The sequence below is a fragment of the Phyllopteryx taeniolatus genome, chromosome 7, assembly GCF_024500385.1.
Source record: "Phyllopteryx taeniolatus isolate TA_2022b chromosome 7, UOR_Ptae_1.2, whole genome shotgun sequence".
NCBI lineage: Eukaryota > Metazoa > Chordata > Actinopteri > Syngnathiformes > Syngnathidae > Phyllopteryx > Phyllopteryx taeniolatus.
Genome location: NC_084508.1, coordinates 27,268,022 through 27,290,471, shown reverse-complemented (window position 1 = coordinate 27,290,471; position 22,450 = coordinate 27,268,022). Strand labels below are relative to the sequence as shown.

The following is a 22,450-nucleotide window of genomic DNA, read 5'->3' as shown; positions in this document are numbered from 1 at the left end:
CATTTTATTTTACTTTTAATTAAAAACACATTCAATTCCAGTAATACCTATAAAACTCCACTAGGTGATGTTAAACTGTTATCATGCTGCAAAAAAGGTGAGTCATTTTACTTTATATGTATTTAGTTCTATTATACAGTGGTGCAGTGACTATGGCCCGGTTGTCACTGCAACTGTTATTTTTGTGCATCTTCTTCTTCAACCAAACCTGCTTCATTTTCCGTCTGAGATGCAAGGAGAAAGACCATCCAAAAAGACCCACGGATCTACGGTCATGAGTAGGACACAACAACCATTGCCAGCGTGTACACAATTAGTGCCTAATAATTTTGGGGAAGATACTAGCTTCACCCGAAAATCCCAACTTTGCGCTCTCTCGCTCTGACTCAACGCATTAAACGCTCACATTTTCAATTTTAGCCCAGCAACACACAATATCCTATTTCCCTTTTCGTACACCTATTTTTCTTTCTTTCGCCATTATTTGTTTGCCCTTAGTGTTATTTTATTTTTGTAGTTAACGCCTCTGTGTGTTTCCCTATAGATCCCTCATAGAGTTCATTTAATATTCTATAAAATTTCAATCCGTGTTGTGTTTTGTGTGTGTTTTGAGTTTAATAATGAAACCTCTGCGATCTAGAATTCCTATTTCCTAAATGTAGCAACCTTCAAATTATGAGACTGATAAGAGGTTTTTTGTCGCTTTGTCCTAAATTTTAGACATATAAAAAGAGACATGGTGCCCATTTTGAGACAAAAATAGTTTGATTGTGACGTTAAAACGTAAATCGAACTAATCCGTTCGACGAATTTATTCCTTTATACAAAGGCCAATATATGGTACAGTGGTTATCTTCGCTTTATACTGTACTTACATGATGGTTTGGAAAACTGATTCTGCAATTAATGAAAGTTGTATAATGGCAGCAAATTGAGACAAGAACAAATTCATTTACATTACGTAATGAAAGAAAAAAATGTTCAAAATTGATAATTTGGAAGTTATGGAACAGACTATGCTTGTCAACTTGTTCCAGTGTTTTTTGCCATTAAAACAATATATGTTTCTATTATCCATTTCATACAACATTCTTGGTATAAAAAGCTGAAAACAAAACAAATGATCTATATTTAAAAAAAAAACAAGCTATATACAGGATAAAGGAGTCGATAACTACTTGATGGCACCACAGTTTAGCAGTTGTAGTACATTAAATGTGAGAAGATGCTAACTTACCACCACAGTGACCTGAGGGTTGTTTTGTTTTGCCATGTCAATCAGGTTGAGGTCATTGTAATGCAGGTTTTCCACACAGCCATTGAAATTCTTCTTGTAGGGGTTTGACTTAAGTTCGGGACTTTGGACGGCTCCTACACTTAACTGCACAAAGAAAATCACTGCATAAGCAGGTACCCCAGGTAACTTCGAATGATCTACACAAAAGCCAATGAATTGGTTCAATTCCATCTAGGGACTTTGCTTGGTGATTGAAAGATGCAGGTTCAAAACCCCCCAAAAAAGGCCCAAGACCGAAAAGGATGAAAACTGGGACTATTTATTGGTGGCATTAGCTACTCCGGGTATGACGCTGCTTCCATTTTTGTTACATTTCAAAATTCTATAGACCTAGCAGATAAAACAATGCATTTGTAGAGACATTAAAGGGTTATTCTTCTTGTATGTAAAACCCATCTACTGTATCCTACAGTACCTTTACACTACAGTATCTACCTTTTATGCTGGAGTAGAATGAATAAAATGTGACATCATGGATTCATAAAATTTCATTTTTTTGTCAGCTGCATGTAACTATGGAGGGCATAATATTTCTCAAATCCACGCATCCGTCCATTTTCTATACCACACAAGCACGGGAAGCTGTGCAAACTGGACACAGGGAACCCTGAGCCTCTCAACCATAGGTATAAAGAGGTTTATATGACATGACCCTTTTGAGCTGCGTTCCTACGGCGACGCTAACCTAGGAGGGTAAAAGTCGTCAGCTCATTCCATGTGTGTGGGTGGCAAGAAAACCAAAAGACCAAGGATGTCGGTGCACTGCCGTACAATTACAACAATTTTGTTTTTTTTGGCTTTTGTTTAAATGTTATGTATTTATAGCACACGCTTTGGCGTTGACAAAAAAGTTAAACTCAAAGAACAAAAAAAACACCGACCTGGGAGGTGGGGGGAGGGTCATCCAAACGGGTTTGAGTGGGCATCCAACTCACCCCCCTGTCCCCTGACGATGTGGCCACAATGAAATTCGGTTGGTCACGTCATTACATCATCCTCCCCATCCTCCATCGCCGATTGGTTGGGGGGGGCGAGTTTGATATGCACGCATATGTGTGTGCGTGTGCGCGCGTGCATGCGTGTGTCAGGAAAACAAGTTATTGAGGGTTATAGACCTTATTCTTGCCATAGTCAACATGCTTTAAAAAAAAATCCATTAATCTATGAATGTTGTACTGCGCATTGTCTTTAGGGTCATATGTTTGACATGTCAAAATGGTTGTTGATTGTGTTGTGTAATTTTGTTCTCACCCAGTGAATGTCCCAGTGACTGAGGTCAGCTGGTATGACAACGTACTGTGTATTCTTATCCACAGTAAGGTTGAGGTGGGTGCCAATTCGCTCTAGCTTTACATGGTGCCAGTGTTGGTCGTCAAGTAGACTACCCATTGTTGAAAGGACATGACCGCCAGAGGATGAACTCAAACCTGTAGTATGGAAGACATGGGGCAGTGTATGTCAAAGTGAAGATATTTTCAACTGTGCACATACTTTTCAGACAAATATGACGATAAGTATGCCTCTAAAATGCATAAAAACTGAGAGTATAAACTGTCATTCATGCATATCATGCAAAACCTCAGGGTATGTCACTAAACCACAGATCTGCGAGCATCAAAACATTGACTAGCGTGCAATGGATTTTTCTTTGGCTGACGTTTTAGTAATTTTTTTTCCCCCAATGAATAACATTCAGAGGATCCACTTTACTGTGCAGTTTAATAATAATAATAATTTATTGGAGGACATTGTTAGACCAGGACTATTATTTTTATGTTGAATTATATACATTATATTTATTTATTGTACATTAAAAAAATTTCCTGATCCTTCCATCTATTTTCTATGCTGCTTATCTTGTTCAAGGTCAGGGGGGATCTGAAGCTTTTCCCAGCTTCAGATTTGAGCCAAAAGGCAAACTACACCCTGACTGGTCATCAGTCACTCACAAGACACATACAGACAAACATTCACTCACATTCACACCGTCACTGAGTGGGAATGGAAGTCATGCTGCCTGCACAAAAGTCAGGCGAGTATACCACTACATCATCAGTGATTCAATTTAATGATTATAATTATTTTTCTTCGCTGATTTGTGATCAGTAAAATACCACCCGGGGATAATCGAGGGGTTATGTACTTTGGGACGATAAAATGTCAAATTGCATCCATTACATCCATCGTGGACCTAGACTATAGAATGTTGTTGTCGTCATTGTTGCAAACTTCCACATGCCATCTTTTTGCTGTGAACAAATAATCTGCATATTAAAAAGCACAGTTTGTGGCTGCTAAGAGAAGAAGCCTTCCACTACATATAAATCATTGTAAACGTAGTATATTACCAAAAAAAGAAGGAAAAAAAAAAGAATAACTGAAATTCATAGCCATTTTTTCCCTCTACCTACTACCATACTTTGTCCAGATAGCCAGGGTCACTTTATTAAAAAAAATAAATAAATACAAAAAATGAAATTTGAAACATGCTTAAAAACTCCACCGTGACACATTAAAACTGTTCCGGCATAAAAGGGATACAGATCTTCCATTCTGCTTGACCTAACAGCTGAACAGGACAAAAAAAAAACAAAAAACACGTCTGTTCTGATTTCATAGTCTAAACTGTGGACAAAAGATACCCCTTTACAAAACATCCAAAAATGGTAGACTAATTGTTTGCCTCTCTGACGCTGTTCAAATTTTGTCAGCAACACTTATCAGCAATTGTCCATGAAGCACAGGGGCAGCACACACTCACTGGCCGCTGTGTATTTGCTGCTTTTTTATTACAGCGTCTCTTGACAGCTGAGAATTGATCTGAATTGGCAAGCAGTAAAGTACATTACAGCGAACTGACATTTTGATGAATCCAAAGCAAGGAAGAAATGGGACTTTTGAAGAAAGTACCGGTACGTAAATCTTAATGAGCTATCATTTTATTCCAACTTCTTGGCATATTGGGTGTTTGTCTCGGTTTTGCTGTTACTCATTCCTCCCTTCCTATGTATGCATACAATAATCATTAGCTGGTGCACAAACAAATGCCCTGTCTCTAAGTTCTTAATGGACTTATGTTCAAATTTGTGGGTTAGCCATGTTTGATTTGCTTTTTTTTTTTTCTCCAGCTCACAAGTTGTCCTCATATGACATGCATTAGTATTTAACAGTGCCTTAGGACCAGAGAGACTATGAGCTGTTCTCAAACACTGCTAGAAATATAATAAATATCTCTATTCTTGTTTTTTTCCCCCTCTCCTTAACTGTTGAGCTGCCAGCAGACAGTGTCTCTGGCTGGATGCATCAAGCTATTGAGCTAAATTACACTCTCTGCCCACTGTAAACTCATGGGAGAGTGGAGAGACAGATGTGGTATGCAATAGAGAGGCGTTGCGCACAAAAAGCATGCTCCTGAAACTGGCCAGTGATATACCTAACAAGGAGCAGGAACAGCAATATGTGCAATGTATGAGAAATGTTGGTAAAAAAGAATAGAAAGTCTAGAGAATGGAAAAATTATAGTAAAAGAGGGCTGCGAGGAAAGCAGGAAAACATCAACAGATTAGAAAGATTGGAAGATTGGACGATGTGACTTTTTCCCCTCTCGCTTTGCAATACATCAATGCATTGTCATTAATATTTTCTGTGACTCTGTGACAAATACGATATTTTTTTTAGCCACCCTTCGAGCCAGGTTAGCAAAGGTGACAAAAAGATTTTGTCATGGAGGGAGATGTGACGGGCATCACACGCTGAGAACAGATTAGATCTCAATACAGGAGAGTGACAGTCGCCAATGCCACCAGGGAATTAAAACTCCTCCCAAATAGAGAGAATTCAGAAATAGTCTCTTTTCATTTTGTTGTCAGGTTCTTTTTGCTGTGTGGAGAAGGTCACTTAACAGAGGCAATCGTAAGAATCGTATTAATGTGACATATGCACTATATGGATAGAATCATGGGGCATGCCTTTTTATCAATAAATTAACCAATCAAGGACTGGTCTAAACCCATTTTGGTACTGACTGAATGGCCAAAAATTCCCACAGATAATCTAAAATGAATGTAGACTGTAGACTGTAATTCTTAAACTAATGGAATAAAGAATTAGTGAAAAGAGTCTCATGGAGGTGAATTTTGAAGCAAAATTTGCCGCCGAGCACACCAGGAGGTTTCTCCTCACTCATCTTTGCGCTGACGTAAGCATTACCCTGATCCCTGACCTTGTAGCAACCTGCGCCGCATTTCAAATATGCATCCGCGTTTAGGGTAAAGGAGCGTGTGTGGTCAAAAGAAATTGTGTGATTAATCTTAGTTAATACATGCTTAATGCAATAATTCTTCTTGATTAATCATGCCTAAAAATTAGTTCTTTAATAGAGCCAAATAGAGCGGTACAGTTATGTCGTGAGATACGAGTGACTCCAATGCCGAGCGATTTTTTTTGCTTTGACATGTGAGGGTAGACTTGGGAAAAGAGCGCTGTATGGTGGCAGTGAACTCAACTCAACAGACAAATAGTGAACAATTCAGATTAAAAAAAAGATTTAAAAAAAAATAAGATTCAAGCTGTTTAATGCCACTCCCAGTTGAAGTTTACTGTCAAACTAAACATAAACAAAAATAATGAAATCCTTTTCACACTGCACTTGTTTTCCTTGCGGGGCAGCATGCAAGGAAGAGAGCGCCCTGTGGCAAGCTCGCCCATCTACAGTATTCCATCATCTTTCTGGCCAGGGTGGATGCAAGCTACCGCTTCAGAATGTTGGATGTGGGGACTTTTGGATGCAGCAGTGGTGGGGACATTTTTGCTGCATCTGCACCTCTTCCTTGTGCGGATCACCAGGGCCTTATACATGACCCGTTTTCAATAGGAAAAATGATTTCGGACAAGTGTATTGAGTTACGAGTGTGGCCACAGAATAAATTAAAGTCTCATCTCAAGGCACCACTGTACATGTCATATTCTGCTTGCTTCATTACTTAACATGCATAATCAGATCACGTTGCCATGGTGATAAAATCTCCATGGCAAAACCAACATAGAGTAAGGCAGGGGTAGATGTTGCAAACACAGAGAATTGAACACAAACATCAATAACACACCCTCCCCAAAATTTATTTTGCGCACTGCTCTACACTGAAAGAGACCAAGGGACAGAAAATGCAACACACTGTGCTCCAAAGGATTCATCCTAACACGTTGCAGCATCCATCAAACATTAAAAGAGAAAGCACGCGAGGGGAGATGTCAAGCAGACACAGAAACACAAAAGGAAGTGTCACAGTGTAAACTGAAGGAAAACTCAAGAAGGAATAAGCAAAAAGAGGAGTTTACATGTCACAAAGACTCCATCCTCATCTCCAACATTTACCAAATTGTCCAATTTAGTGTGAAACACTGCTTATACCAACCACTACTCAAGCACCTACTGAGAACAATGAACAAGCCATGCTGGTATTGACAGTGCTGAAAAGTTTCCAAGCAAACAACGTTAATACTAATTTATGAACATGTGTCAAAAGTTCCAAGTTCACTGCAGTTGTGGGTTTCAGCCCTAAAATTGAGAATGCTGCCTTTTATATCATAATAGCGTAAACAATTCAAATTGAATTTCTACCATCCATTTTCTATAGCGCTCGTTCGCATTAGGGTCACGGAGGAGCGGGGTACGCCCTAAACTGATCGCAAGCCAATCGCAGGGCACGCAACCATTCACACTACATTTAAATTATTTCATCCTACAATATTCACATTTGAAGTTAAATTTCGTTCAAATAAATGGGAGAGGCACATATAGACACACGTTCACACTTACAAACAATTAAAGATATTGAATGAAAAAAAGGAGTCATTTCACAATGACAAATTTCTGTTATCTATATTTTGTGAAAACATCACATTTACTCAACTTATGAGCTCTGCTGCATCTAATTGGAAGTTTCTTCTCAAGAACTGTTCAATAATCAACACCAAATGAATAATAATTATAATAACACAAAGCAAAAATTGCATTAAAAATGACTCATTTAAGAAAAATTTAACGTAAGGACACTCGCTGTCCGTGATAATTCTTTGAGCTCATCAATTTATCCACTAGAACCCTGAGACTTAATGATCCTAATGTTTTAATACTTTGATGACTTTTAAAAATACAGAATGTGTGACATAGTATGCAGTAAATACTAGCTAATTATATTACACATGTAATTCCTCTCAATTTTGTGAATAATTAGAATAAAAGACAAAACTGCAATACCCTTAAATTGTGGATTGAAAAAAGAATGTACCATGTTGGTGAAAGAGCAGAAGTTTCCCTTTTTCCAAAGCAAGACTGAGGCTGTGATCTCCCTTTCCCTCAGCATGGAGCAGCATCCCAACATTCTTTGGGGTTTTCAAATTCAGAGAAATGGCCATCGGGCTCGACCGAGCACTCAATCTGTATAGCACGCTGCTGCTGCCATCAAAGTTTGCTACATCAGAAGCTACAGGAGCAGAGTTCAAACAAAGAACAACATCAGAAAAATGCCTTTCGGCACAGAAAAACATTATCGAACACACAAGATGATCATAAAAATGCTTTAGATCCTCTTAGAATTTTTTTTACAAAAAGCCTGGGACCTGAAGACTTTTACTGAAGGAGCAACAGAAATACAATATTCTGTATAATCATAAATAATTAAATCATGATATCGCCATAAAAAAAGTTTCGATCATGTATCAATTCACATGGATGTTACCATTTAAACTGCCTTTTAGTGTTTACAGCTGTTCAGTTCAGCACTTTGTATCAGCTAAAACAATTTCAAACTTTATCTCATTCTTCTAATTCCCAATTCTAGAATATTTTTTAAGTACTACCCCTTGAAATAGCATCTCCCTTACGCCATATACCCACCATATGCTATTATGGGTTTAAAACCTTTCTGAGTCAGTCTAAAGTAGTAAGAAGTATCCATGTGGGAAAAAGAAATATCGGCAATATCAAGCACAGTCGTACATAGTTAAATACTTTGTAACTTATTGAAAAAAAGGATTTGATATACTATAGTTACTGTTGTTTGATGATGAGTCTAATTTAGCTAGAATCAGTGAAAAATAATAATCCATCTTCTTTTCTTATGGAAATAATGCATGCATAACACAAATTTTGTTCAGACAGGTCAATTACCATAGTGACAGCCATATATTTCTAGTCTAAGTCCAATCCTCCCATTCGGGTTCCAGGCCAGAGGGATGAGGCGGAGAAAACGAGTTACCACCATCTGTTCAAGTTTGTACTGGACCACAGTGTCAGCATTGCTGTTGCCTGGAAGAGCCTGGAAAAAGCATGTCTTTTTTGAAATTAAACTGTCCACATTTCACAAAACGTTCAACAGTGAATGACAGCGTTATGAGAGCGATAACCATTTCAAATAAATCCGTTACTTAATCACATGGACACACATCAGGATTGCATTTACAATCTGCAAAGCAAACTAAGATATAGCCATTGTTAATTATGTTGGGAGCCCCTGTATTTAAAGCAACACTTTTCGGCAGCTAAAGAAAAAAAACATGCTTGGATTAAATGCGGCCTTCTGGTTCTCAGGTGAGCAGCTACAAGATTATCAAAAGCTCTAATCTTCTTAAGTATTGCGCTTCTTCATCATTAGACATTAGAATGTCCTTTCCTTTTACAGTTTTTAAGTAACACCACGTCTTTGAAAGATTACAGAAGAGCTATTACCAAAAGTTGCTTTGTTACAGTCAGTGTGGGGATTACGTTGCTGGATTTACACTACATGGTTCAAGGGCACCATTCCATTTTTTTATGTATTTTGTTTTGTTTTATTTTTTTATTTTTTTTGCTCTCTCTAGGCACTATTTGGTTATGGGTCGTGGCAGGATAAGAAAAACAAAATGAATGGAATCAGATATCCTCAGACTGTAACACAGCTTCTTTTAACTGTGAATAATAATCAGATATGAATCTGAAATATGCCAATGTGACTGCAGGGTAAAGGCACATATTGGCTCTAAAATGAGCTTGATGTTATTTAACATTAATGAGTGAGATATATATATATATATATATATATATATATATATGTGTGTGTGTGTGTGTTTTTTGTTCTTGCTTTTTTGCAGAGCGGAGACCGGGCAACCTCTGTTAAGCATTGATATGAGTGCGCCCTTACGACACTAAATGTCCTATTGACATTCTATATGTGATGTGATGATGTCATCACACTCAAGCAGAGAGCAGAGCGCGCAGTGTTGATGTGAACGCACCATAAATATTGGAGGCTAAGAAGGCAATCATGCCGTTCTACATATTCTCCACAAGGCCAGGACGGGTCGGGAAGATGTCCGGGACACTGCGTCGCTTTCCAACGCTGCGGCGGGCGTGTCCGCTGAAGGCATTGAAACCACACCCTGTTCAGCTGTCAACTATCAATCGAATACCCCTGCTAACAACCTAGAAAAATGGATGTTACTCCGTCTGTCTTTATTATGCCTCCACATATTGTACAGCTTACCTGCGTCTGCAGTTGTCATAGTGACAGATGGAGTTAGATGTCATAGATATGCCTGTTACAAACATTGCATGTTGCCATTGTCTTTTCCCCTATTTTATCAAAAACATTATCTTGAATCCAAAATCAATCATCCTTGGCGCTCCCTCCGTAATAGTCTCTCTTAGGGCCATATTCTCCGATATCCTTAAGTTTGAAAAGCCGCACAGCTACGCAGCTTTCCATTTATGTCTATTATTTACACACCTTCTTGACAGATACGCAGTCTGGGTGGAGAAACCTTCAAATGTGGGTGTTCCCAGTCAAATCTGTTCATCTGCGCATTCTCCCGTGGATTTATTCAAATGTCCTTTTATGTGCTGCGGAGGCTGTGGTAAGTCTCGCGGCCATAAAGGTGAAACGTCATATTGTACTTAAAGTTTTTCAATATCCGCCGCACGTTGTGAGACACTTCCAGAAAGCTATAAAATGTATGTGGAGAGAATGAGCAAAAAAAAAATTATTTTATTGTGCTGACCAAAGAGTCACCGTATGTCGGCTATTACCGGGTTTTATTCGTGATATTTATTGGCGAAGAATATTGGCGCTCGATTACATTTTTTCCCTTCTACAACTGCATAAAGCGATATTCTGCTTCAAACATGGAGACTTTGGAGTTTTTTTAAGTGCAGGGCTCCCACAAATAAAACAGCTACAGTCATAGTGAAGGTGCAACAGTGAATTAGACATTTAATCATTTACAGTATTTTTATTTGCTTCTACGCCAATTATCAAAATATGTGATGAAGTGGGTCACCTGGCCCGTGGTGCAAGGAAGCTTAGGCACCACTGATCTTTATAACAGCAGGCACACACCCTGGTTTTGTATCTATGTATTTAGGTAGTTATAAGCCCAAAATCCAAGGAAAATTATTTTTACTGGCTGTATTCTCCACAGAATAAAAAAAAATGCTCTCCTTCGAAGTGATTGCATGTTAGCCAAAGCGGTGCACACATTCAGACTAGCTGATGACACATTCAATAGCTTATGTATACTGAACAAAAACATAAACGCACCACTTTTGTTTTTGCTCCCATTTTTCATGAGCTGGACACAGGTGTGGCACACCAAGATGCTGATTAGACAGCATGATTATTGCACAGGTCTGCCCTAGGTTGGCCACAATAAAAGGCCACTCTGAAATGTGCAATTTAATCACAAAAATGCCACAGATGTCGCAAGTTCTGAGGGGAGCGTGCAATTGGCATGCTGACTGCAGGAATGTCCACCAGAGCTGTTGCCCGTGAATTGAATCCAAAGGCGTTTCAGACAATTTGGAGGTACATCCAACCGGCCTCACAACCGCAGACCACGTGTAACCACACCAGCCCAGGACCTCCACATCCAGCATCTTCACCTCCAAGATCATCTGAGACCAGCCACCCGGACAGCTGCTGCAACAATCGGTGTGCGTAACCAAAGAATTTCTGCACAACTGTCAGAAACCGTCTCAGGGAAGCTCATCTGCATGCTCATCGTCCTCATCGGTGTCTCGACCTGACTGCAGTTCGTCTTCGCAACCGACTTGAGTGGGCGAATGCTCACATTCGATGGCATCTGGCACGTTGGAAAGGTGTTCTCTTCACGGATGAATCACTATTCATGGCAGATGGCAGACAGCGTCTGTGTTGTCGTGTGGGTGAGCTGTTTGCTGATGTCAACGTTGTGGATCGAGTGGCCCACGGTGGTGGTGGGGTTATGGTATGGGCAGGCGTATGTTATTGGCAACGAACACAAGTGCATTTTATTGTTGGCATTTTGAATGCACAGAGATACCATGACAAGATCCTGAGGCCCATTGTTGCGCCTTTCATCCACAACCACCACCTAATGTTGAAGCATGATCATGCACAGCCCCATGTTGCAAGGATTCGTACACAATTCCTGGAAGGTGAAAACATCCCAGTTCTTGCATGGTCAGCATACTCCCCAGACCCCATTGAGCATGTCTGGGATGCTCTGGATCGGCGTATACGACAGCGTGTTCCAGTTCCTGCCAATAGCCAGCAACTTCGCACAGCCATTGAAGAGGAGTGGACCAACATTCCACAAGCCACAATCAACAATCTGATCAACTCTATGCGAAGGAGATGTGTTGCACTGCATGAGGCAAATGGTGGTCACACCAGATACTGACTGGTTTTCTGACCCCCTGACCCCCACAATAAAGCAAAACTGCACATTTCTTAGTGGACTTTTATTGTGGCCAGCCGAAGGCACACCTGTTAATCATGCTGTCTAATCAGCATCTTGATATGCCACTCCTGTGAGATGGGATGGATTATCTCGACAAAGGAGAAATGCTCACTAACACAGATTTAGACAGATTTGTGAACAATATTGGAGGGAAATGGCCTTTTGTGTATGTAGAAACAAAGTTTTAGATCTTTGAGTCCAGCTCACGAAAAATGGGAGCAAAAACAAAAGTGTTGCATTTATATTTTTGTTCAGTGTATGTAAAGTGTGCTACAGTATATATTTCTGATGGTTTTAAATGACATTCACAAGTCAGACATTAACAGCGGGCCTCAGATTTGAATGAATCACAGCTCTTTGGTGTTTGCGCACTAATTCCCAGGTTACGCAGGGTGGGTATGTCAGAAGTCTGGACAGGAGAATGTGCGTCGATGAAAAGTGTTCAAGCCCAGGTGTGTAAAAGAGACTTAAGCACCAACAGGAGAATATGCCCTTAATTAGGTTGCCTCAGCACTCCACCTCTCAGTTAGCCAAGTTTGGGGTGTGCACAACACAAAAATAACTTCTCTTTCAAAAACAAAAGGCACATCCATCCATTTTCCACACCACTTATCCTCACTAGGGTCCGTATGCTGGAGCCTATCCCAGTTAACTGCGGGCAGGAGGCGGGGTACACCCTGAACTGGTTGCCAGCCAATCGCAGGACAAATATAAACAACCAACGATTCTCACTCACATTCACACCTAAGGGGAAATTTAGAGTCTTCAATAAACCTACCGTCCATGTTTTTGGGATGTGGGAGGACACCGGAGTAGACACACACAGACACGGGGAGAACATGCAAAGTCCACACAGGCAAGGCCAGATTTGTACCCGGGTCCTCAGAACTGTGAGGCAGATGTGCTAACCAGTCGACCACGTGGCGCAACAAAAGGCACACTATATTAAAAAAATCCCGATTTTCAAATGTCAAAGTCAAATCGAGTCTCATGAATACCAAGCCAAAGTCAAGTCTTGCATAAAATGTAGCCAAGCAAGTCCTCCAATTGGCAACTCAAGTCTGACTCGAGTCCGTCACGTCAAATCAGGCCCTCAGAGTGAAAATCGAGCCTAAGTGTAATGATACTGATCAGTCTCTCCCTTGGGAGATTAATAACTCCACAACCTTAAGGCTATCCTTTGGTTACTGATAATGACTCGTAAAATCACAAATACTACAGCCATTGCAACTGTGGAATTAGGCTCTCTGGGTGACATTAAAAAAAAATAATAATAATTCATATAGGGGGAGAACTGTGGTTATGTGCCATACAATTATTCAAGTGCATAACCTTTGTTTCTGCCATCTTCTTCTCTTGAGAAGCTGAGTGTTTGATAATGTGCGTGTGGATGTCTGTTAAGTACAATTGATGTGCTGCTCTGTGACTGAAATTGGCTTATCTGGTTGTGTGTAATTGTCATCTCAGTGCCGTCTTCAGCATTCTGAAGGTCTTATCTGTCTGGGCAGTGAAGCATTAAGTTCACCAAATAGCTTTGAGTAGCATCTCATTTAGTTTTTCTCAGCATTTTTGGAAAGATGAGTACCCTCTGACAAGTCTTCAGTAAGACAGTCGAGGGTGAGAGCAGGAAGACAAGCATATGGAAGAATCACAGGTAAAAGGTGACGTAATCAGATCATACCATCCATGACAAAAATATGCTGTTAAAAATTCATGGGATTATTTAAAATTGTAAACCATTGATTTTCCACCAAACAGTCATTCCGTACTCTCTAATCACTATACTGTGTAGGGATTTTTATATTGTGGACTTTATAGTTCAGTCGAGTAGTTTTCAAACAATAACAACAACTGTCTCCCAGTTCTTCCTTGTTTTTTTTTTTCTTGTAATGCACAGTGCATCATAGGATATACGTTATTGCTTTTCTAGTGACCATTTGTTGTTCACTACTTTTCAAGATCCATTATTGCATACTTTGAGGGCACTATATAGGAACAGCACTATACTGTAGTGGATAGGGAGGTATTATGAACACAGCCCCATTTTTTAATTTTATTTTTGATTATAAGCAGCACCAAATTGGGTTTGCAGAGCACATTAAAAACAAATGAATGTAAACATTTCTTACTTATTGAAGTTATATTAGTTTTGAATTGTGAATTACCATAAATAGAATGCAGTCCAAATACAGCACGAATGTTCCACTGGAATTTGTGGCTCACTTATTTCACATGGATTTAAAAAATATATTAGTCACTTGTATACAGTGAACAAACTACTACATTGCAGTTTTCTTTAATCGGCTGAGTATGTTGCTTTTTCTAACCTGTTATCTTTTGGGTGAGTATTAATCAGTCCATAAGGTCTTTGTTTCATGTGGTATTGCTTATTCGCGTGAGCTGTGAACACATTGTAAGTAAAACGAAGTTGACAAATCATCACCAGGAATTGGAAGATCGATGTCAATCTCAAAGACCATGTATTATAAGTGAAGGAAAGGACTGGGACAAAGTGCCTTTTCATTGTTATAAACAAGCAGAGTATCAATGTGACGCAGGGTATTTTCCACAATTTCGAAGATACAACACTGACAGGCAGCTAAAGACTCAAAGCAGAACAAGCCGCACACCAGGAAACATAACAACACTGATGAGAAACTGAGGAATTAATCACATAGATGAGACACAGCTTGGTAGAACACAAGGACAGGCAGCCAGCTGATTGGCTGACACAGAACGGGGCTAACAGACCAAGTAGCGCTAATGAAAGACCAACACAATGGGAGTTTAATACCAATCAATCATATCATGAGGGACATATGCACAGTCAGGCAGTGTTTCCCAACCTGTATTGAGCCAATGCACCCCTTTAACATTAGAAAAAGTGCACGGGACACCAAATAAAAATATCACAAAAAGGATGAATACTAACTTAATGATGAGCTTGTCTCAATTTATTCACAAGTTGAGTTACTCACTGTGAAATCTGGGTCTGTTTAATTATGATGATATACTCACAGGAAGCCATGCCTTGTAAAAAGATTTGTTATGCTACTTTTATACAGATTTGAGAGATGAAGTTTCAGGTAATAGACTGTGTTCAGAATCGCTCCATATCCACTTTAAAGTGCCCTATATTGTGAGTTCGCTATTTTGTAGTGCTGTTGGAATATAGTATTAGTATAGGTTATGTCCTATGTAAATGTATGTATCCCACAATGCATCTTGAACAGCAAGGGACAACCGATTGTCACTAGAAAAGCAGTACAGTTGTGGCTTGAGGTACGAGTGACCCGACACACACCAGAAAGACCAGAACAATGTGCATTGAATTGAATGAGAAAGTGTTTGTTTATTTAAATTATGTCATTACTGTATGTTTTTATAAAGTATAAGATTATAGAGTGCAATTTGTCTCATTGAAAACACATTACATAGAGAGAGAGAGAGAGAGAAAGAGAGAGAGAGAGAGAGAGAGAGAGAGAGAGAGAGAGAGAGAGAGAGAGAGTTGAATGATGCGGTGCTGGACGTTTGTCAGTTGAAGCCAACCACCTGTTAAAAGCGTCATAGTTTTTGACCAGACAATATAAAACATACGATATAGGACATGCAGCTTCACGTATTTTATACATTTTTATTTTTTTTCATTAAACCGTGAACTCTAAGTCGTTGTTCTGCCGTTTTGCGTTCAAGACTCAACGTTACTCTGGCTTCAAAGGTGCTTTGTTTCTGCACCAACATGAACTAAAGAGTTCACGATGAAAAAAAATTTAAAAAGAAAGAAAAGAAAATAACTCAAGTGAGAAGGGAGTAGGGCAGTGTTTATTGGGCCCAGACACCCATTTTACAATAGAAAAATTTAATGGTACACCAAAGAAAAATGTCACAAAAAGTATGCATACTTGCAGAAAGCTACGACTTATTCCGTTGTATGGCAACTGATGGATACACAGCATTTTATTTTTCCTCCTGTCTCTATATGTCGCTGGCATGAATAGATGAACAAAGATATACTGTATTTATTATTAATGAAAAATAATTTCCTGACAAATTAAGTAAAATTGGCTGATTTCCCCACTGCAACCCTTTAATACTGTGTCTCTCGGCAAACTAGCGTGACACGGCACCCTGGTTGGGAATCACTGGAGTAGGAAATGCGTGAATGCAGCTATAGAGTTATGACACAAAACACGTGAAGTGGATTGAGTGAGGAGTTTAACAGTGTAAAGTTATAGTTGACACGTCTGGTCTCAGGGTGTCCACAAAAATGCTCCCTGATTTTTAAGCAGACAAAAGACATACATACTTATTAAGATGTTTATTATAATATTCTTTCACAGCATGATTTATGGCACTTTCATGTTGTATGGGGTAGCCTTGCAAAAATTTAATGCGTGAACCTCCGGTTACTCTCAGAAATCTATGTGATAGTCTAACTCTGTCCAGAGTCCTAACCAGAGTGATCACGCATACTCTGCAACTGATCATCTTGTCTGGAGCGGCCAATCCTTCTGTTTGGCAGGTGCTCATTGAGAAATCACACGGAGCTAGAAATTTGTTTCATTGAAGCAGTATGTATGATCACTTCAGATATGCTGCAGACAGATAGGACTATCGCATCAATGTTTGCTTGGCAACCAAAGGGGTATACATTGAGCGTCTATAATGCTTAGCCTTTACATGAATCTGTAGCTACGAACTGTGAAAACGTAATAATAATAATAATAGTAGTAATAAAGTGTCTGTTTGAAATCATTGAATATTATTTGTTTTTTTGTTAAGTGAAATAATATGAAACCTCATTGTCAAATGTAAGTTAATATGAAACCTTGAAGTCAAAGAAGGAAATTTCTCTCGAGGATCAACTCATGACTTAATTTTGCATGTACACACTATAGCTCTGAAATCGACCAATCGCAAAAATATTGCATATCAGTTCAAAACGCACTTTTTAAGATGTATGAGCTCCAAATCACTCTTCACGTTTACAGTACTTCTTACAAAGAGTCACAAGAACCAGACGGCCCACCCATAAAGAAGAGAAAATCTATTTGACCGTGAGGCCGAGAGACTTACTCATTGTATTTTGCTCAGTGGAGATCCATCATTCTGCAGTCTAGTATTCTTGCTTTTATTTCACAGATCCTATGAAATGCTAACAGAGAAAACAGTAATTGAATATTTGTCATGATCTGTATTTTTGTAGATTTTTCAAGATTTAAAGTGATTTGACTCTGCATGCGATCAATTGTCTTTTGTAAGGGATTGTGATGTGGTCCCGGTTTGGTTTGTGCTCCTGTGTCTTCTGTTTGTGCCCGTCTGCTATTTAGCGGTATGTCTCTGTCTCCACCTGGTCTTAACGGTTCTGCTGCTCATGTATCAACCCATCAGCTCCCTCCAGCCACTCGTATCTTTTCCAATTGTACTGTACCTCATCTCAGCGTGTTTGTATTTAGTTCCCTGTTTTGTTTTACTCAGTCTCGGTCCTTTGTCCTTTGTCCTTTGTCGTGTCATGTAAGCCGTCGTCTGTAGGGGTGGAACTTTTCCCTCGTGTTTATTTTTTCACTTTTTTTAATCAGTTGTTTTGGACTTCCCATCATAGTTTTTGGATCCTGCACTGGGCTACCATTGTTTGACTTTTGGAAAATTAAATACTTTTATAATATTACCCCTGCACTGCTGCCTTGCCTTAAGCTTGTCTCCTTCCTTGAGCTTGGGTCCATCTGCCTTTTCGCCTGCACTCCACCATAATGAAACCCTTCATGTGACAATATTTGCAGATATGGAGAGGCTGGAGAAAATACTGTATTATGGCAGTCTGCAAAAATAACTTTTAATGGGTACTTGGAAATTACGAAGTCTGATATTAGGGCTGGCTCATCAAGGCTGACACACAATGACTGAACCAATAATTGACTAATAAAACCACATAGCTTTTGTCAACATAGGTTAAACAGATTGACAGTGTCTCCATGCAGTCAAACTGAGCCATTTACCCTTTCATTGTTCGCTCCACTGGAAATGAAAAACTAACAGCTCCCAGTGAGCGGTCAAAAAATGGTAAAAAAATTAAAATAAAAATTGTACCAATAAAAACCTTCTGTTCAGGAAGAAACCCCCACCATTGTCACTGAAATAACTTCAATCCGACAAGCATAAGATAAATAAAGCAAACCGTGAAAATCGACTTGTGAAAATCAGGCAAAGCTTTTTTTGTGGACAAAAATAATGATACCTTTAACTTAACATTTTGTTGCACAACCTTTATACTACATTCCAAAAATAACTCACTATGAGACTTGTACAATTGTCGACAGGTATTTCCGTGCACTCCCCTATAGCAACCTGTTGTCTCAGTTTTTAAAGCTCCAGCATCCATCCATCTTCTTCCGCTCCAGGGTCAGATCGCGGGTGAAGCAGCATAAGCAGGGAGGCCCAGACTTCCCTCTTCACGACTACATCGTCCAGCTCTTCCAGGGAAATCCCTGTGCGTTCCCAGGCCAGCCATGATACAAAGTCTCCAGAGGCATTGTCATCAATGTCCACACAATGTTGCAGAGGCATGCCAACCAAGAGAGCCCCACAATATCCAGAGCCTTTTGGAACTCTGGGCGGATTTGATCTACCCCCGAAGCCCTATTACCAAGGAGCTTTTTAATCACCTTGGCGACCTGAACACCAAAGATAGGAGAGACCTCCTCAGAGTGGCCAGACTCTGCTTCCTCATAGGAAGGTATGTCTGTGGACTTCAGGTGGTCTTCAAAGTATTCAAGTATATGGTGGTGTGTGTTCCTGACAAAATCAAAATGTTCCTGAAAAATTATTCAGAATGTTTCTGATAGGTGATGACAGGGGTTGGTATCTCTGCAACTGCTCAGTGCGAATGTGGATTTAAAAGTGTTCGTTTGATGGGGAATTGAGTCAGCTGACCCACTCTTTCACTGGGTGTGGGGTCACGCACTTACTGCGACAAATAACTCATGAATATGCAAATCCTGTGTTTATCCCCTCACTTATACTCTCGTCTTGTAGACTTTTATAATTCACATAATGCCACCACACTTCAGTTTCACCGTCGGGTTCACGACCCTAGTCTTGCATGCTTCTTCTCTTTTCCTTGTCCTGTTCTATCTTGTCCTGTCCTTCCCTCACAGGGTGCAGCACTACAGCCCCATGCAACACTCATATTTAATGTTTCATTGTTGTAGCTTCTCTCCTGTTTACAATTAGTGCTTTGTCTTTTGTCTTTGTTTCTCTCTCCCTTCTAGAAACTTTGTTCTGTTCGACTGATCAAGTCTGATTCTCAATAAACCTCAATTATAATACCACAGCGGAAGCTTAAAAACTCCACCGTGACACAGTAAAACTGTTCCGGCATGAAAGGGATACAGATTTTCCATTCTGCTTGACCTAACAGCCGAATAGGACAACAACAACAAAAAACTTTTGGTTCAGTTCAGTTCAGTAATGTACGCATTGATTTTTCCATTCTTAGGCATCTGAAACTATGCTAACCTAACTGTCCCACTTTGAACTGGTTGCAGTGGTACGATTCTGTACGCTTGCACAGGGTGAAGCTACGGTTAATTCGCTGCTGTCATTCAATTGGTTGACTGAGTAAAATGTCTGGCCATCTTTTGTTTTACGGTTTGTTTGGAATTAATTGAATAGCAGAAAATAAGATCCATCACAAAATTACAGTGGCTTATAACAAAAGAAGGATTTAAAATCCATGTTTCTTGTGTACAGATACCAACATCATACCGCACTTTACACGGTCATGTTTATCTTCTTTGTTAAATTAATTGGTGTCTTGCTAGTACGATGTCACAATATTTACAAAATATAGCTAATGAAAGCTGATCAGAAGTTACCAATCCAAACTGTATCTTGATGAAGTAAAGTGAACATTAAAAATGTATATGCTGGACATCTAATTACCCCAAAACTGTCTTCTTGACAATGCTGTCTCCAATTGTGGCCCGTGTCGCTAAACATCAACAGGTAGGCCGTCAACCAGTCAGAGCTGCCGTAGCGTCCCTGGGTGGCAACAGTTGTGATACGTGTCCTCCTCCCCAGGTCCACCTCCAGCCACTGGTATCCGTCTGAGATGAGAGGAGACCAACCTCCAGCTCCTGCAACGAGGAAAATATTACTTCACATAATGGTGAGTGTCTGCGACAGAGAGGAAGGTGCTGTGACAGATCAACTGAGACAATACGGAAACTTAATTGGAAAGATTTGCACTTATCAGGCAGAGTTTATAGGGCTTAAACACAACAGCGGTGTAGGCCAATGGCAACATTGTCAAATGCCGCTCAGTATTAATTCTGTATACTGCATGTATTAAATATAAAATACAGTCCACACTGGAAAGAAACAGCTTCAGCAGCTTTACCAGGTGAAACTGGCAGGGCATTGCCCATCATGTAGACTTGCCACTGGATAGTTTTTAATTGTAGGTTTGGAGCAAAGAGCAAGGACGCATTTAATGTGTACTTTTTACAGACTGTAACAGTACCTGTTTGTACACTGGAGCAGCTATATGTACATATGTTCGTAGGATTTTAGACTAACATCGGGGGAGTTGCTCCAGTGTAACCATCAAAGCTTAGCAAAGATGTGTTTGTATATCCGACGCGCAAAATTCTTCTCTGGCAGAATTGTCTGTAGTGTAATGAATGCTGTTTCAGTAAGCTTTCCAGATGCTTTCTTTTGTGTTAGGGCATATGTCTTGCCTGTTGAATACATCTTACCCCCTAGAGTGGGTAATCAGACTCCCCTGTTCAATCCCTAGTTCCTCGTGAGGCTGTGCCAAAGTGTCCTCAAGCGAGATTTGCTATCAGTGTGCGATCTGTTGTTCAGCACCTTGAGTGCTTCGTAAAGTCGAAAATCCATAATAACACCCCCGGTGCACCAACACATTCCACCCGATGCAGAACAGTCCTTTTAGCAACAGGCTGCTGCAGCCACACAGCCAAAGGGAAAAGTCCACACACTTATTCCTTCCAGCTACTATCATAGATTATCATAGATTCAATACAGCTCCCAGTTGGCAACTACCTCCTTGTTTTATATAGCAACATCTTTGTCATGCTGACCTGATTGTACAATATTCATTTGTCAATACTTTGGCTAGTATTAACTAGTTTGGTACATTAATTCCTTATGCTTACACTCGCTTATTCTTACTTAACTCCTTTTTACTGTTACTGTAACATTGTGAAAGTGATATATATAGTGAAGTATTATTTTATCATATCTCAGGCTTTTGTAGTAGTACTCTTTCTTAGTGTCTGACATGCTTTTAACACGAAAAGAGCAGTATACATTATTATGAATGTTATGTGATCACATACTGATCGAGACAGACAGACTTTGTTATCAAAGACCTACATTGAGTAGTCTACCTTTAAGCAAATAACACAAAATTCAGAACAAATGAACATGTACAAGGACATTTTGGAAGACAGCAATTGGCTCAATGCCAATTATGTTTACGCCAAAGGCAGAGAGCCAGACTGTGCGACGGCCATCAATTCATCAATTGTGCCCCCTTGGCCGATTGTCAATATGGAGGAGGTGGGGGTTGGGTGGGGGGGTAGCTGGCGGAGATTTGCATCTGGAAAAAACAATGTCCGACTGGCATTGCATAGGGCGCGACGCCAGTCGCGTGCACACCCCTGAACGATAGTCAACGGGGGCGCCATGTGTGCCGAAACCTCACAAATGCATGTTGAATCATTATCCTGGTTATTTAACAAATAAATTTTTTCGCTTGGCAGAATCTTTCATAAATTATTAAACAGGGGACTCAGGGGACCTATAGTCAGCTGAAAAAGAATTGAGTCAGCTGACAGAAATAGACGGACACACACGCAGAAGGACATTAGTCCTGAAACAGCACTATTCGGTTTTTGAGGTAAGATTATTCAAACACATTGGATGCCAAATGAATAAACACTTAGTCTTCATGGATTAAGCAGCATTGTTTTAACACAGCAGGAAAACTGGATCTCGTTGGGCACTGGTGCACATGAACCAAATGCAAAATCATTTCTGCATCTTTCTTCATTTTGTGTACTGTTCTAATCAGAAACATTTGGCTACGTATATAATAAGGATTGTTTACATGTTTTCAATGTATTTTTCATCAAGACACATGGTTATTTCAAATAAGAAGCCTGTTTCTTTAAGTTTTCCCTTCTTCAGTTAGCAATGTGATGATGATGATATATTGTAGATGTTACCCCCGAAAAATATATATGTACACACACACACTTATATATACTACTTTCTTCCCATGGTCTTCCCATGGGCTCACCACCTGTGGTAGGAGCCATAGGGGTTGGGTGCAGTGTGATGACCTAGACAGTGGCCGAAGGCAGGGACCTTGGT

General features: G+C 39.8%; 1 protein-coding gene across 1 annotated transcript in view; it reads right to left on the bottom strand.

Moving 5' to 3' along the window:
• The window catches only part of LOC133481217 (contactin-associated protein-like 4), a 91,141-nt gene that overhangs the window by 50,556 nt on the left and 18,135 nt on the right, over positions 1-22,450 (bottom strand). Inside the window, exons 3-7 of the mRNA XM_061780326.1 lie at positions 19,994-20,187; positions 8,469-8,616; positions 7,588-7,782; positions 2,549-2,724; positions 1,238-1,381 (exon numbers count right to left, since the gene is read on the bottom strand). Coding sequence (XP_061636310.1) covers positions 1,238-1,381; positions 2,549-2,724; positions 7,588-7,782; positions 8,469-8,616; positions 19,994-20,187 — 857 coding nt within the window. The remainder of the gene's footprint in view (positions 1-1,237; positions 1,382-2,548; positions 2,725-7,587; positions 7,783-8,468; positions 8,617-19,993; positions 20,188-22,450) is intronic.